Source organism: Chiloscyllium punctatum, chromosome 4 (genome assembly GCF_047496795.1).
Source record: "Chiloscyllium punctatum isolate Juve2018m chromosome 4, sChiPun1.3, whole genome shotgun sequence".
NCBI lineage: Eukaryota > Metazoa > Chordata > Chondrichthyes > Orectolobiformes > Hemiscylliidae > Chiloscyllium > Chiloscyllium punctatum.
Window position 1 is genome coordinate 11,273,478 of NC_092742.1, and position 17,437 is coordinate 11,290,914.

Genomic DNA, 17,437 nt, shown 5'->3' on the forward strand with positions numbered 1-17,437 from the left:
TGTTGCCTGGTATGGAGGGAAGGTCTTATGAGGAAAGGCTGAGGGACTTGAGGCTGATTTTGTAACAGAGAAGAAGGTTGAGAGCTGACTTAATAGAGACATACAAGAGGATTAGGAGCCTTTTTCCTTGGATGATGATGGCTAGCAGAAGGGGACATTGCTTTAAATTGAGGGGTGATAGATATAGGACAGTTTCTTTACTCAGAGAGTAGTAAGTGTGTGGAACACCCTGCCTGTAATAGTAGTAGACTCCCCAACTTTAAGGACATTTAAATGGTCATTGGATAAACATTTGGATGATAATGGAATAGTCTAGGTTAGATGGGCTTCAGATTGGTTTCACAGGTAGGTGAAACATTGAGGGCTGAAGGACCTGTACTGCGCTGTAATGTTCTATGAATTCCAATGCTTGCTTCAGCCAAAATGCATCTTCCCTTTAAGAGTTGCAGGCTGATTTGAAGTAGTACATGCCATCTTTAAATGGTGTCCGTATCATCTGAAATTGGGCTGCCACCTATAGTGTGGAGCCATTTAATAGTGCAAAAGCAAATAAAACTTGTATCCTGACTGCATTACCTTGTACAAGTGCAGGTTAATCATGCACTAAAATCACATTTCTCTTTTGTGTGCTTTAGGTTATTCATGAATTGAGATTCTTCAAGCCCTTCTGGGGAATCATTGATTTTTTTTATCCATGAATCCTAATTTCTTCAGAAACTAAACACACAATCTTACAGCACAGAAAGAGGCCAGTTGGCCCACTGTGCCTAAACTGGCACTTTAATTCAGCATTATTGCCTAATGTCAATTCCTACTTTGGCCTCACACCATTGCATATTTTCTTATCCAAATAATCATCCTATACCTTCTTTAATGCCTCAATTGAATCCACCAGACTGCCAGGAAATGCATTTCATATCCTAACTACTCACTCAGTGAGTGAGTGATTACTTCCGCCAATCACAGCTAGAACTTCCCTCATCTCCATTCAGGGCCTCAACCAGTCCTTCCAGGTGAGATAGAGGTTCACCTGCCTCTCCTCCAACCCAGTTTACTGCATTCCGTGCCCCCGATGCGGTCTTCTCTACGTCAGTGAGACCAAACATAAACTCAGGACACTTTTCACCAAGCATCTCCTCAGGGCCAGTATGGGCCAGCCTGACTTCCAGTCACTGCCCATTTCAATTCCCTTTTTCACTTATTCTCTCACATGACCATCCTCAGCCTCCTCCATTGCTACAGTGAATCAGGCCACAAATTGGAGGAACAACACCTGATCGTCTGCCTGGGCAGCCTATAGTACAAAGGACTCAACATTGAGTTCTCCAATTTCAAATGACCTTCCCATCTATGCCCTGACTCCCTTTCCTGCACTGCCTCCTCCCTTCCATTCCTGGCACTGACACTTCCTTCCAGCTACCAACTGGATTCATTCCTCCCACTGACCAATCAGGTCACCCCCCACCTATATTCACTTACCATTACCTCACCATTCTGACCCTCTCCCCACCCATAACCCTTCAAACCCCCTTTATCTGCAGCTCCCCCTATCCCCACCTCCGTTCCTGAGTTATACCCAAAATGTCAAATTCTCCACAAACTGATACTGCCTGGCTTGTTGTGTTCCTCCAGCCTCCTGATTGTCTACATTGGATTCCAGCATTTGCAGTTTTTTTGTCCCAGCTTAGTTTTGTAAACCAAACAGTTCAAGAATCATAATTTGCATATTTTCTGTCCCTGCACCTTACCAACTCTGTCCTTATAATCAACATGTCATCATTTCTTGAAGGTCACAGGTTAAATAACTACAGAAAAAATTTTGACACTTTTTTTTTGAAAATTTGCATTGTCAAAGTCAATCTTTGGAGTTTCCAACTGACTGTTACGATATCCAATACACTCACCTGCAATAACTGTAAAATCTGCTTCAACGTCACAAGCTATGAGATCCCCATTGTTTATGTATTTTTTCACGGCCTCTTTCACCTTTCCCATTCCCAGTTCATTCCCTCCATCTCCAATACCTAGAGAACAGAGACACAACAAACAGCCCATACAGCAGATAAAGAAATTGAGGGAATAAAAGAGATATGGCAGACTAAACGATCTTCTGATTCTGTAATTGTTTTGCTCCTATCTTTACATGTTTGCCCTTCCACAATCATACAGATGGAATGTATTCTTAAGCATGTTTTTCAATCATTTTGCTTTGAACAACTGCTGGAAATTCAGGTTAAACACTTCTAATTACTACTGTCAAGAAAACTTAGTAAAAGGGAAATCAACTCCAGGGATTACATTAATTTTTGAAATAACATCATGAAATGATCAGCAAATGAACACAATGAAAGGAGATAGATTTACTCCTCAGATGTGGCACATTAGTCCCTTTTTGAAGGGACTATTTGACTTTTGTAGACATGTTTAAGAAGGCCATGATGTGGAGGTGCCGGTGTTGAACTGGGGTGGACAAAGTTAAACATCAGAGTCAAGATTAGAATGGTACTGGAAAAGCATTCCTGATGAAGGCTTTTGCCCGAAACGCCGATTTTCCCGCTCCTCGGATGCTGCCTGACCTGCTGTGCTTTTCCAGCACCACTCTAATCTTGACTCTGATTTCAAGCATCTGCAGTCCTCAGTTTTGCAAAGTTAAAAATCACACAACACCAAGTTATTGCCCAACAGGTTTATTTTGGGCCACTGCTCCTTCATCAGGTAGCTGTGGAGCAGGATCATATGATATTCACAAGTAGATCCCAGAACTTCTTTTAAGTCCTTTTTATAGATTCCTATTTTGGAAGTAGAACCAGTCTGACTCAAGACTGGGATACAGAGACTCTAACCTCACACCTTTATTGCACAGTTTGAGCTGAGATGTCACCTTTTTATCATAAAACCTTAAGTTATCTCAAGAATGTGACTTAAAAGAAGTTCTTGGATTTACATATTAATGAACCAAAACCTGCAACCCATTCTAAAAGATGAAAGAATTAATAGCAATACAGTTTGTTCAATATATTGTTTCAGTTGCATGACACTGTAGTCTTTTGCTATAAATTTTGTGTGTTATGATCCTGCTCCACAGTTATCTGATGAAGGAGCAGTGGCCTAAAAGCTAGTACTTCCAAATAAAGCTGTTGGACTATAACCTGGTGTTGTGTGATTTTTAACTTAAAGAAGGGTGAGAGGAGAGGAACAGTCAAATTAAGAACTGCTTCATAAAGATTCAATTTGTGATCAAGTGTCTGAACAGTAAATATCAGTTCAGGCATGCAATCTCAGCCAAATTCTCACCAATGCTTACGTTTATACGACACCTTTAATGAAGCAAAGATTTCACAGGCTCTTCATAGAAACATAATCATAGTAAAATTATTTAACACTGTGCTAAGGTCGGAAACATTAAGATATGTTTTGAGAGTAATCTTAAAGGGAGTAGGAGAAGATGAGCCATAAAGTGTTACGTAATGGAAACAGCCTTCAGTTTATCATGACTGTTCTTGGTATCAAGCGCCGATTTACTCTAACCCATTTCCTAGCATTTGGCCCATAACCTTGGATGCCATGGTGTTTTAAATATTTCAAAATACTTTTTAATGTGTAGTGAAGGACTTCTGGGCCAAGACAGCTGAGCCCCAATGGTGGAATAATAGAAATTAGGATTGTGCAACTGTAAGAGAATTGGTAGCATGGGTTGTGGATGAGGTTATAGATTCGTTTGCTGAGCTGGTGTGCTTTTCTGTAGATGCTTTATCATCCTGCTAGGTGACATTGATAAAGTGTTGGTGGTCTATCCCACCTGGTATTTATTGTCTCTGTTGTTTGTACTTCCAATTCTGTAGCTGAGTGGTTTGAATATGGGGTCCAATTTGATGTGTTCATTGGAGGAATGTAGAGATCTCAAGGAGTAAAAGGTTTTCAGGAGGTTACAGACATAGGATCTGATGGGATCCGAACACAGGGATGAGAATTTTAAAATTGAGCTGCTGCTTAATTGAGCCAGTGTGTCAGCAAGCACAGATTTGATTCACAACAAATATCAAACATTTACTGAACAGATTCTCAAGTAGCAACCTGGAATGACAGTCTGCTGATATCTTATCTCCTTTAGCCCAGGAGGATTGAGACAGACCTCTAAGATTTGGTTGTATGCCAGTATTCAGACTGAGATGATGGAAGAATAGTGATAAAAATGGAAGAACAGTGATTAATGTATAGCCCTTGTAGGTATGCAAGAAGATAAGAAATAGGAGCAGGTCCACTTGTGGATAATGACTAATCTTCAATCTCAACTCTAATTTTCCATCCTGCCCCCAGGTTCCTCAATACCCTTAATGTACAAATCGATTGATCTCAGCCTTGAATATACTCAGAACTAAGTATTAACAACCTTCTGGAGTAGATAATTTCAAAGATTCACAACCTTCTGAGGGAAGTAGTTCTCCTCAACTCAGTCCTGGATGATTAACTCATTACACTGAACCTGTTCAGTCTCATTTCTAGATTCTCCAGCTAGGGGAATCAATCTTACGGTACCTTCCATGTCCATAAGACCATAAGACATAGGAGTGGAAGTAAGGCCATTCGGCCCATCGAGTCCACTCCGCCATTCAATCATGGCTGATGCGCATTTCAGCTCCACTTGCCAGCGTTCTCCCCGTAGCCCTTAATTCCTCTAGACAACAAGAACCTATCAATCTCGGCCTTGAAGACATTTAGCGTCCCGGCTTCCACTGCACTCCGTGGCAATGAATTCCACAGGCCCACCACTCTCTGGCTGAAGAAATGTCTCCGCATTTCCGTTCTGAAATGACCCCCTCTAATTCTAAGGCTGTGTCCACGGGTCCTAGTCTCCTCGCCTAACAGAAACAATTTTCTAGCATCCACCTTTTCAAAGCCATGTATTATTTTGTACGTTTCTATTAGATCTCCCCTTAATCTTCTAAACTCCAACGAATACAATCCCAGTATCCTCAGCCGTTCCTCATATGCTAGACCTGTCATTCCAGGGATCATCCGTGTGAATCTCCGCTGGACACGTTCCAGTGCCAGTATGTCCTTCCTGAGGTGTGGGGACCAAAACTGGACACAGTACTCCAAATGGGGCCTAACCAGAGCTTTATAAAGTCTTAGTAGTACATCTCTGCTTTTATATTCCAACCCTCTTGAGGTAAGAGACAACATTGCATTCGCTTTCTTAATCACAGACTCAACCTGCATGTTTACCTTTAGAGAATCCTCGACTAGCACTCCCAGATCCCTTTGTGCTTTGGCTTTATTAAGTTTCTCACCATTTAGAAAGTAGTCCATTCCTATATTCTTTTTGCCAAAGTGCAAGACCTCGCACTTGCTCACGTTAAATTCCATCAGCCATTTCCTGGACCACTCTCCCAACCTGTCTAGATCCTTCTGTAGCCTCCCCACTTCCTCAGTACTACCTGCCTGTCTACCTAACTTTGTATCATCGGCAAACTTCGCTAGAATGCCCCCGGTTCCCTCATCCAAATCATTAATATATAATGCGAACAGCTGTGGCCCCAGCACCAAACCCTGCGGGACACCGCTCGTCACCGGCTGCCATTCTGAAAAAGAACCTTTTATCCCAACTCTCTGCCTTCTGTTAGATAGCCAATCCTCAATCCATCCCAGCAGCTCACCTCGAACACCATGGGCCCTCACCTTGCTCAGCAGTCTCCCGTGTGGCACCTTATCAAAGGCCTTTTGAAAGTCCAGATAGACCACATCCACTGGGTTCCCCTGGTCTAACCTACTTGTTACCTCTTCAAAAAATTCCAACAGGTTTGTCAGGCATGACCTCCCTTTACTAAATCCATGTTGACTTGTTCTAATCAGACTCTGCTCTTCCAAGAATTTAGAAACCTCATCCTTAATGATGGATTCTAGAATTTTACCAACAACCGAGGTTAAGCTGATTGGCCTATAATTTTCCATCTTTTGCCTTGATCCTTTCTTGAACAAGGGGGTTACTACAGCCATCTTCCAATCATCTGGGACCTTTCCTGACTCCAGTGACTCTTGAAAGATCTCAACCAATGCCTCTGCTATTTCCTCAGCAACCTCTCTCAGAACTCTAGGGTGTATCCCATCGGGGCCAGGAGATTTATCAATTTTAAGACTTTTTAACTTTTCTAGCACTATCTCTTTTGTAATGGCAACCATACTCAACTCAGCCCCGTGACACCCTTTAATTTTTGGGATATTACTCATGTCTTCCACTGTGAAAACTGACGCAAAGTACTTGTTAAGTTCTCCTGCTATTTCCTTATCTCCCATCACTAGGCTCCCTGCATCAGTTTGAAGTGGCCCAATGTCTACTTTTGCCTGTCGTTTGTTTCTTATGTACTGAAAGAAACTTTTACTATTATTTCTAATATTACTGGCTAGCCTACCTTCATATTTGATCCTCTCATTTCTTATTACACTCTTTGTTATCCTCTGTTTGCTTTTGTATCCTTCCCAATCTTCTGATTTCCCACTGTTCTTAGCCACTTTATAGGATCTCTCTTTTTCTTTAATACATTTCCTGACTTCCTTTGTCAGCCAAGGTTGTCTAATCCCTCCCCGGTTAATCTTTCTTTTCTTGGGAATGAACCTCTGTACAGTGTCCTCAATCATACCTACAAACTCCTGCCATTTTTGCTCTAGTGTCTTCCCGGTTAGCCTCTGCTTCCAGTCTATTTTAGTCAGTTCCTCTCTCATGCCCTCATAATTACCTTTATGTCAAAACCTTTCAATGAAACTTTCTTGTTTGACTAAACTCTAGGGATCTATTCAGCTCAATCTGTCCTTATAAGGTAATTTTCTTACCTCAGGAATCAATCTAGTAAACTTAGACAGATATAGTGTTTCTTATTAATGGAGACCTATTCATTCTAGCTCTGCTTTCTAGCCTTTAAACAAACATTCACGCTAATACACTACCATCATTTCAGCAAGTGGTGCTCTGTCAGATCACTTTTCAAAACCCAGATATAGTACATTGACTAGTTCTTCTTTATGCTGGTACAATCTTGAAAAGAATCTCTATTAGATTTATAATATATGATACTTCCTTTAGAAAGCCCAGCTAACTCAGAATATTGTGGTTAGGCAAAGTGTCCGACTTCTTAAGAATGGAATTCAGCATTTTCTCACCGACTGATGTCAAGCTAAATGGCCACTAGATACCTGTTTTCTCTCTCTGGCCTTGAATTGCGGTATTGTATTTACTATCTTTCAATCCACTGGGACTGTTCTATAGGTTAGGGAAAGTCAGTGGATCCACTATACCCAAAGACACCTCTTTTAGAACCCTTGAATGTAGATCATCAAAGTGCAGGGATATGTTTATGTGGTGAATTTCCCAAAGCTTTGCTGTTCTTGTCCTTCAGCGAGGTAGAGGCCTCAGGGGAGATAGGAACTGTTGAAATAACCTCAGTGATTTGCTACATTGCCTCTCATAGCTCCTATTAATCCTAACCACAGTTGAACTGATGGGGTGGGGAAATGCATATCAAGTCTAATGGCAAGGACACCAATCAAGCAATCTCTTTTGTCGAAGATAGCATTGAGCCCCTGGAGTACAGTTCTGGCTGCACTCACCTAAGCAATTATTGCAATTTTGTTCTGTCAGTACACAGAAGGCATTTTAAACCGAAAATATGTTTGCAGTTACCTGTTGTGGAAATTCCAGGGATGTCCTGTGCTTTTAGGAAAAGCTTGTCAATGGGATCAACCAAATGTTTAATGTTTACTTTCCGTGCATTGTAGTAATTGCCATCTGCAGCCATTCCAGCTCGTTCTATTGCTATGAGATGATCAAACCTGTCCACATAGTTACACAAAATTTTTCAATAACTTGTCAATGACTGGATGTACGTATAAATTACTTACTCTTTTCATTTATTTAACACACACACACACAAACACACAGACACACACACACACACACAGACACACACACAGTTTGTCCAGCAAGGTGTTGACCCATTGCCTCTCCAACCCATGCTTTATGGTTAACATTTACCTTGGAAACTGGGGATTACCATCATGACAAAGGAACATGAGGGCTGAATCCTTGCCATTATCCTGGAAGCTAACAATAGGGACAGGGGTTTTTAACCTTCCTAAAAACAAAAAAGAATAGAAAGTAAATAGAAACTGTGAATGTTGGCTGTAGACAGGCAGTCAGAATTTGCAAGTGAAATGGACAGATTCATCAGAACTAATGAACAATCCATTCTAATTTTTAACTATTGAGAGACACAACCCTGTCTTTGCTGCCAGCTCTGCCCCTCCACTACATATCATGCACCTCCCCCACAACCCTTCACCCCCTCCCAAAGTAATATGTGCATCTCCACAAAATTTCTCACTTGTGGCTTGGGAACAAATGATAATTCCTAGGCTTTGGTGGATTTTGTTCCAGCAGTAATTGCAGTTCAAAAGAGTTGCTGGCCACTGATTGACCAGCAAGAGTCAGTCAGTGAGGCATCCATCTAGGATAATTGATCTTGAATGACAATTAGTTTGGCAGACCTTCCAAAACAGGTGGTGCAGGATTCTTTCTGACTCTCCAGCTAGTGGACTTGACTCCGTCACCTCCAATTAGTACTGCCCTAAAATTTTCAATTTTTCTTTGCTGTCTAAACATCACCATTTTACTTTATAAAAGGAAAAGAATAAGCACCTTGCTCAACAGCTTCTTCAATAATCTTTCTGTTCATCTCTAAGGCTCTTTGATCTGTTACTATGACAACGTTTTTCTTCTGGGCTTGCAACATGGCTGCTATAGCAATAGCTCCTGGAGGACCATCTGTCTCTTCTGGAGGCTGGTTATTGAAGTGGGTTGGAAATCCAGTGGTTATGAGTACAGATTTTGCATTTGAAAGAGAGAGACATGCTTTTAGCAGCTGTTTTTCAATTAACAAATGCTTGATTCCTCGGTTGCCTGTCCAGAACATAAAAACATTTCATAGGTTTCAATTCCAACTTGGTTTACATTTTAAGACGTGCTATTCAATTGTACTAGTTCTGAATAATGGCAAATGGAACAAGACATAACTGTTATTGCATGTTGAAAATCAGTCCAATCGGTCTTGCTTGTGGTAACTCAGTTGCAATCAAGAATTTTGTTGAAAGCACATTTTGCAGTAATATTCTTTCTGTTCTAGAATCTCTACCTACCCCCCAACAGATAAAGCTGTTGAGTTATTGGTATATCTGTAACCTCCCGTTGCCCTACAACTCTCAGAGAAATCTACATTCTCCTGCATCTCGACAATTGTGCATCCCCAATTTTAATTACTCTGCCACTGGCACTTGATGTTACAATCCCAAGTGATGGCAATACTATTCAAGTCAGATCTGGGAGTGAAATGTGGTTTGATGGAGCATAAGTTTAATTTTACAGTTAGTCGCCTTGTGGTGCTTAGTCTATGAATCAATTCACATAAGGCTGTAAATGCTTGTTTTAAACACCAGAATGCAAGTTCATTCTACAAAAGAAGAAAATGCAAAGATATGTCTCAAACACACACACCCAACCTCTTCTGTAATATCCTTTTGAGATCCTCAATTGTAAAAAATCAACTATTTGTAGCTAAACTCCCTCATTTATTACTTAACTGGCTCTTTCCAGTTCTCCTTCTTGGTCTGCTGTGACAGTTTTAAACTTCTTTATAGTTCTGCAGGCATAAGCAGCTTTCAGTTTTGATAATTTGAAAATTTCAATATAGCTTGGCAACATAACAAACAAAACTCCTCTACTCATACATAAGCTGTTCTTCTGAATTGAACTCCTCAGTCTTCTGAAGTGAAGTCAAACTAAACTAGTCACTCTGGTAATGGCATTGTGGGGATCGGAATGAGATTGGCCAGGTGGATGTCATTAAGTACAAGGTCAATCAGGGAGCCCTGGCTGACAGATATAAACAGGAGTCTCAGAGAGTCTTCTCACTCCAGGGACTGGCTGTGAGCTAACTGGTCAGAGTCCATGTACTGTGCATGTATACATAAAGGGTGACTTAGTGACAGCATACCAGCATCTGTGTAGTTATTCCAGCCATAAAAGCTCCACTTTGTCAACACTTCATTAAGTAACAGTACAGGTATCTTTCTCACCTCTTGATTAAATCACATGCTCTTTATGGAAGTATATACTTAGCTCACTGACCTGTTTAAAACAAAACTTTCAAAAAAAATGACACCAAAACCCATCTGCCTCGACTTTAAAAACTCAAATTCCCAAATGATGAAAAAACACATTAATGCAAAATAAAACATGGCTCTGAGTTAGAGGACTTATAGCATTGAGACACAGGATCAATAGCACTGAAATAGAGGATCAGCCATGATCATATTGTATGGCAGAGCAGAATCAAAGGGCTGAACGGCCTATTCCTACTCCTCATTTCTATGTTTATATATTATGCCCCATTAACATACTGTGCTTTCAGCTATCTAGGCCTTGAGTTCTGGAATTACCTCCTAAACCTATCCCATACCTTTTCCAATTTTAAAATCCAACTTAGACTTATATGTTCCAGACATTTGGTCATCTGCCTTAATGGTTAATCTCATATTGTCCCTTGGGATGCCTGATAATGTTAAAAGTAGTATATGAAATAATTTATCCTATAGTGAAGAAGCTCCTGGTTTGAGTCTTAATACTGTGGTTAAGTCAGATCATTTCAACCAGGGCATCAGTAATGTGTAAATATTCTCAGCAACTCTAGGTTTAGGGAAATGTAGAAACAATTGTGTTAGAAATTGCAGAATTGATAAATATAACTGTTCCTCTCCCCATTTGGAAAAACCCATTAGTACATATATAGATAATCAAGCCATTAATGAAGCCAGGTAGCTGCAGGAATCTGGTGGAGAATCTCCTAACTTCAGGGCTATCAATAGGGTAACTATGCTTCCTTAGTACAGACTCACATTTGAAACCCAAACCACATCATCATTAAGCTGTACTTAGCATCCTCTTCCTACCTGGATCTTGCTGAATCAGACTATCCAGGGCTTTGAATTTTTCTACAGCGGCAACCGAGGCAACGCTATAGTGAATTGGATTCTGAGAAATGCAAAAAACATGTGGGATTTCTGCATCAGCAGCAAAGTCACTGGCCACCTCCTGCTCACTCTGCAGATCAGTAATGAACATGCAGCCAGGAGCATGGGTGAAAGCTAGACCAGGTTCTGCAAGTTAAAAAAAAGATCAATTACAATGCTATTTCCATGATTTTAAAGAGAAGAATGGAATCAATTCTATATTGACATTCACAATATACATATAGGTTACAGGTTTACTGGTGAGGGCTATTTAAGTGTTAGTATTTCTTTCATATAGGCATATCATTTCTTTCATATAGGCATATCATAAAGTCCACTAATGGACTTTAACAATATTTGTATAATTCACTCCAGTTCCCAAACATCCACCATCATTTTCTAGAAAATTGGTGGTAAAAAGACTTACACTTATATAGCACATTCGATATAGTGAAAGATCCAATAGCACTTACCAAAGGCTTAGAGTGGGAAAATCTATAAAAACATTTTGCTTTTTGACACTGAACCATACAAGTGAAATATCAGGAAAGATAACCAAAAGTTTTATCAAAGAAGTAGGTTTTTGGTGGTACCCGAGAGAGAGAGAGAGAAAGTTGAAGGTGGTGCATGGGGTGGAAATCAAATGGACTACTTTGTCCTGGAATGGTGCCAAGCTTCTTGAGTGTTGTTGGAGCTGCACTCACCCAGTTAAGTGGAAAATATTCCATCACACACCTGATTTGCAGCTTGCAGATGGTAGATAAGGATTGGTGAGACAGGTGAACTATTCATCACAGAATTTCTCAGCCTCCCATCTCCTCTTGTTGCTATAGTACTTCCATGGTTTGTCTAATTCAGCCTCTGGTTAACAGTAATTAATATTTATAGTGGGAGTTTTACAGATGATAATGCCATTGTATATCAAGTGATAATGGTTAGTTCTCTCTTTGTGGAACTGGCCATGTGTTGCACAAATGTTACTTCTTACTTATTTTCTCCAACAACTACAATTTTTATGTTCAGTACGATTCCAAGCAGCAGAGAGCTTCTCCCTGAATTCCAACTTTTTCTACAGCTTCTTGATGCCACACTGAGTCAAATACCACCTCACTTCTGGAATTCAGATACTTTATTTATGTAATGAAATGTAAAGCTGTAATGAGATCAGGAGCCAATTTCTCCTAGGGACAACCCAGGAAATGATACTTATAAATGAATCTTATATCAGTGGCAAAGTCATTACTGGAGAAGATACTTAGGGACAGGATTGACTTGCATTTGGAAAAGAGTTGATTTATTAGGAATAGTCACCATGGCTTTGTATGGGAGAGGTCTTGTCTCACAAAATTGAGTTTTCTGATTAAGAGATGAAGATGTTTGATGAGAGTACAGCAGTGAATGTTGTCTACATAGACTTTGCTAAAGCATTTGACATGATCCCTCATGCTAGGCTGGTCTAAAAGATTAAGTCACATGGGATCCAAGATGAGTTGGTAAGTTGGGTACAAAATTGGCTTGGTCATAGAATTCAGAACATAATTATGGAAGGGTCATTTTACAGTTGGAGGTCCATAACAAGTAATGTTCCGCAGGGATCAGTGTTGGGCCTCTGTTGTTTTAAATATATACAAATGATTTGGATAAAAACATAGTGGTCCGATTAGTAAGTTTGCAGACAAAATGAATATTGGTGGAGTGATCAATAGAGAGGAAGGTTATCAAAAGATGTCCAGACATATCTTGGGGTGCAAGTCCACAACTTGCTGAAAGTAGCAACGCAAGTAGATAAGTTAATAAAGAAGGCAAGCTTGCCTTCATCGGTCAAGGTATTGAGTGTAAATGTTGACAAATCATGTTGCAGTTATATAAAACTTTAGTTGATCCACATTTGGAACATTGTATGCAGTTCTGGTTGTCACACTATAGGAAGGATATGGAAGCTTTGGAAAGGCTGCAAAGGACGTTTACCAGAATGTTGCTTGGATTGGAATGTATTAACGATAAGGAGAGGTTGGATAAACTTAGATTGCTTTCCCTACAGCATCAGAGACTGAGGGGGGAACCTGATAATTAAGTATACAAACACTATGAGAGCCATGATGTGGAGGTGCCAGTGTTGGAATGGATGGATAAAGCTAAAAATCACACAACACCAGGTTAAAGTCCAACAGGTTTATTTGAAAGTACAAGCTTTCAGAGCACTGCTCCTTCGTCAGGTAACTAGTGGGGCAGGATCATAGGAAACAGAATTTATGGTAAGAGATCAAAGTGTCACACAATTGATGTGATGTATTGAACAAACCTAGATTGCTATTAAGTCCTTAATCACTTAGAATGGGGACGCAGGTTTCAACTGATTAGTATGTAAATCCCAGAACTTCTTTCAAGTTATGTCCTGAGACAATTTAAGATTTTCTCAGAATAAAAAAAAGCTTAATCTCAGTTCAGACAATGCATTAAAAGTGTGAGTTTAGGTCTGTATGTATCCCAACCTTGAGTTAGATTGGTTCTATTTCCAAAGTAGGAATTCATAACATGTCACATGGACTGACTGCTTTTAGATTGTATGCTTTTTGAACAAAATAGAATGTATCTGCAAATACAAATTCATCCCAGAGACTTATATGTGAGTGGCGTGTGTGTGTGAGGGAGAGAGAGAGATTGTGTGCGCTTGTGAGAGTGAGTGTGTCCGTGTGTGTGATATAGTATATGCCTGTGAAAGAGCATGTGTGTGTTTATGACACTGGGTGTGGGTGTGTGTGCGTGTGTGTGCAATCATGTGTAAGAGTGCATGTGAATGTATGTGTGCTTGTGTATAAGGTGACCCCACTACACTATATGCTCACACATACACTCACCCACAAGCACACATACACACAGACTCTTAGACGCTCACATAGATCCCCTCTCATACACAAGCTCACACACACACACCCTCTCAAACGCATATACTCCGTCACACTCGTGCACACATTCTACCAAGCATACGCACACACATGTACACACACATGTAAGTCGATGGGGTGAATTTGCATTTGTAGATTTGTATTTGCAGATACATTCTATTTTATTCAAAAAGTACCCAATCTGTAGGCAGTGAGTCCATGTGACATTTTATAAATGGAAATAGAACCAATCTGACACAAGATTGGGATACAGACAGACCCTAATCTCACACCTTTCATTATTGTCTGAGGTGTCACTATTTTTTATAGTGAGAAAACCTTAAGTGTCTCGGGACTGTGACTTGAAAGAAGTTCTGGGATTTACATATTAATCAATCGAAACCTGCACCCCATTCTAAGTGATTAAAGACTTAACAGCAATCTAAGTTTGTTCAATACATTGCATTACTTGATCTGATACTATAAATTCTGTGTCCTATGATCCCACTCCACTAGTTTTCTGACAAAGGAAGAGTGCTCTGAAAGCTTGTGCTTTCAAATAAATGTGTTGGACTATAACATGGTGTTGTATGTGATGTTTACATTATGAGAGGCGTAGATAGGGTGGATAGTGAAGAGTCTTTTTCCCAAGATGTAAAAGTCAAACATTAGAGGGCATAGAATAGAATCCTTACAGTGTGGAAAGAGGCCATTCGGCCCACAAGTCCACATCGACCCTCCAAAGAGTAAACCATCCACACTCATTCCCCTACATTAACCTCTGACTCATGCACCTAACCTATACATTCCTGAATGCTATGGGCAATTTAGCATGGCAAATTCACCTAATCTGCACATCTTTGGACTGTGGGAGGAAACCGGAACACCCAGAAGGAACCCACACAGACATGGGGAGAATATGCAAACTCCACACAGACAATCGCCAGAGGTTGAAATTGAACCCAGGTTCCTGGCACCGTGAGGCAGAAGCACTAACCACTGAGCCACCGCGTTGCCCATTTAAGTTGAGAGGGGGAATGTTTAGAGGAGATGTACGAGAATGGAGGCAGGTGCCTGGAACATATTACCAGAAGAGGTGGTAGAAGCAGATATGCTAGCAAAGTTTTAAAAGGCATTCAGACAGACACACGGACAGGCGAGGAATCAAGGGATATGGTCCATTTGCAGGCAGAAGGGAATTGTTTAGAATATCATTTAGGCATGGTAGCACAGACACCGTGGGCCAAAAGCTTGCTCCTATGATGTACTGTTCAATGGTCTAAAGAATTTAAGAACAGTGAAGATATGCTGGAACTGCCTAAAAGTTAATTATACCACAACTTAAAGCACGGCGCACAGTTCTGGTATTCACTTTATTGGAGGGATGTGATAGCACTGGAGAGAGTACAGAGGAGATTTACCAAAATGTTGTTTGGACTTTAAAGTTTTTGGTATGAAGACAGATTGGATAGGCTGGAGGTGTTTTCCTCTGAGCAGAGGAGGTTCAAGAGTGGAGGGACATGATTGAGATGTACAAAATTATGAGATGCACAAACAGGATAGGCAAGAAGAAATTTTTCCCTTGTTGGGGGGAATCAAGGACCAGGGAGCATTGAGTTAAGGCAGGGGCAGAAGATTTAGAGGGAACATGAGGAAAAACATTTGCGCTCAGTGAGAATCTGGAAATCACTGCCTGCAAAGGTGGTAGAGCCAGAAACCCTCATTAACACTTAAGAAGATTTTAGAGATGCACTTGCAATGCCAAGGCAGACAAGGCTATGTGCTGGAAAATGGATTTAGAATAGTTAGATGGGTTTTTTTTTGACCAGCACAGAATTGGTGGGCTAAAGCGTCTTTTTCTGTGCTCTATAAAGGAAACTGTGTTATTTATCATTGAAAGATATGATTACTTCCCGGTTTTTTTATATGTCTAAATCATGTTTCCTATTTCTCAAACTCTTTCTGCCCTTGGAGCAAACTGTCCCCTTCTTCTCATAATTCTTATCTTGCAACTTTGTTATCTTCCACCAGTCTGAAGACAGCCATCTACCATTCAACCTGTTTAATATCTTCCTTGCTCCTGCCTTCATTGCTCCAAATCCCTTATTCTAAACACCCAACTCTTCTACAATTCTCAATACAAAAAACATTTTTAATACAATTTAAAGCAACTTACACTCTACATTCTCACAGAAATGAGAAGATAATGCCATATTTCTCTATTCAACAAGAAAATCCTCCTCCCCACCCCCCCCCCCCCCCCCCAAACTATGCATCCTACTTAATAGTCGTGTGTATCTAAAGCATTTTGCAATTTGGCCAATATATACTGAGGTCATCGTTGTTTTACTTTTTAGAGTCTACAATTTTCACCCTAGAATTCGGCTCAGTTCATAGTACTCCCACTACTGAGTTGACATGTTGAGGATTCAAGGTCCACTCCAGAAATTTCAGTACAATATCTAGGTCAACATTGCCAGTGTGTACTGAATGTGCTACACTATTAGACACACTGTCTCTCAAATGAGACATCAAGCAGAGGCTCTGCTTGATTCTTGAGTGGATTTAATGGAACCTACAGCCATAACATGAAAAGAATAAAGGCATTAGTGTCCTGGCCAAAATTCACCCTGTCACCAATAATGCCAAAAACAGTACCTGTACACTTATTCCTTGTTGTTTGCATTATATGCAATTTGGCTATTGAGTTTCCCATATCACAACAATAGTGCACTTCAAACAAAAAACAGCATTGGCAGTAAAGAACTCTGGGATGCTCTGAGGGTGTAAAAATGTGTTATATAAATGCATGGTTCTTTTTAAATAATTTACTGTTGGTAAAATTATTCACACAAAAATTCTTTAGTTGTAGTCTAAAACTACTCAAGCTTTGTATCTCTGAATCTTACTGCAGCTCCTAATAGCTTCTGATGCAGTAATTCCACAGGGCCAGAAGACTGGAACATCACCACCATGTGCTTCAACTGCATCTCCGAAATCTGGGTTTAGCATGTCTTCAATTCCAATTAACCCTGAGGATGGTAAAGTGAACTAGTTGAATAAACATGTAGGATGTTTACTGGAGAAATATTTTTAAGAAAAAAAGTTTTAAAAAACACAAATGCAAGGTTCAAAACAAATGTTAACACTTTTCCAGATTGAGATTCTGACGTGTAGATTAATTTCAAAATTTACGAGGTAAAAACAATGACTGCAGATGCTGGATACCAGATTCTGGATTAGTGGTTCTTGTAGAGAGAGGAAGAAAACTTCTTCAAGGCAGGCATCCTTGCAAGATCCTCCGCTCCACGCTTGCAGCAATGCGCCGGCACCTAACCTCTCTACAGTCAGCCCTGCCTCAGCTGAGGGCCACACTCTCTCAGAATTGCAAAGGTCCACATCGATCAAAGTTTTACTTGCACATCCACTAATATCATTTATTGTATCCGTTGCTCCCGATGCGGTCTCCTCTACATTGGGGAGACTGGGCGCCTCCT

The 17,437-nt window shown here is 40.3% G+C and overlaps 1 protein-coding gene across 10 annotated transcripts in view; it reads right to left on the bottom strand.

Annotated features, from left to right (window-relative positions):
- Window positions 1-17,437, bottom strand: part of dglucy (D-glutamate cyclase) — a 138,744-nt gene that overhangs the window by 20,063 nt on the left and 101,244 nt on the right. For 6 of the 10 annotated variants that reach the window (XM_072568062.1, XM_072568063.1, XM_072568067.1 and 3 more), the window contains 6 exons: window positions 16,850-16,972; window positions 10,996-11,202; window positions 8,690-8,950; window positions 8,027-8,126; window positions 7,676-7,824; window positions 1,905-2,024 (listed from right to left, as the gene is read on the bottom strand). In XM_072568062.1, the coding sequence (XP_072424163.1) occupies window positions 1,905-2,024; window positions 7,676-7,824; window positions 8,027-8,126; window positions 8,690-8,950; window positions 10,996-11,202; window positions 16,850-16,972 (960 nt within the window). The remainder of the gene's footprint in view (window positions 1-1,904; window positions 2,025-7,675; window positions 7,825-8,026; window positions 8,127-8,689; window positions 8,951-10,995; window positions 11,203-16,849; window positions 16,973-17,437) is intronic. The other 4 variants (XM_072568065.1, XM_072568066.1, XM_072568068.1 and 1 more) reach the window with 4 other exon arrangements.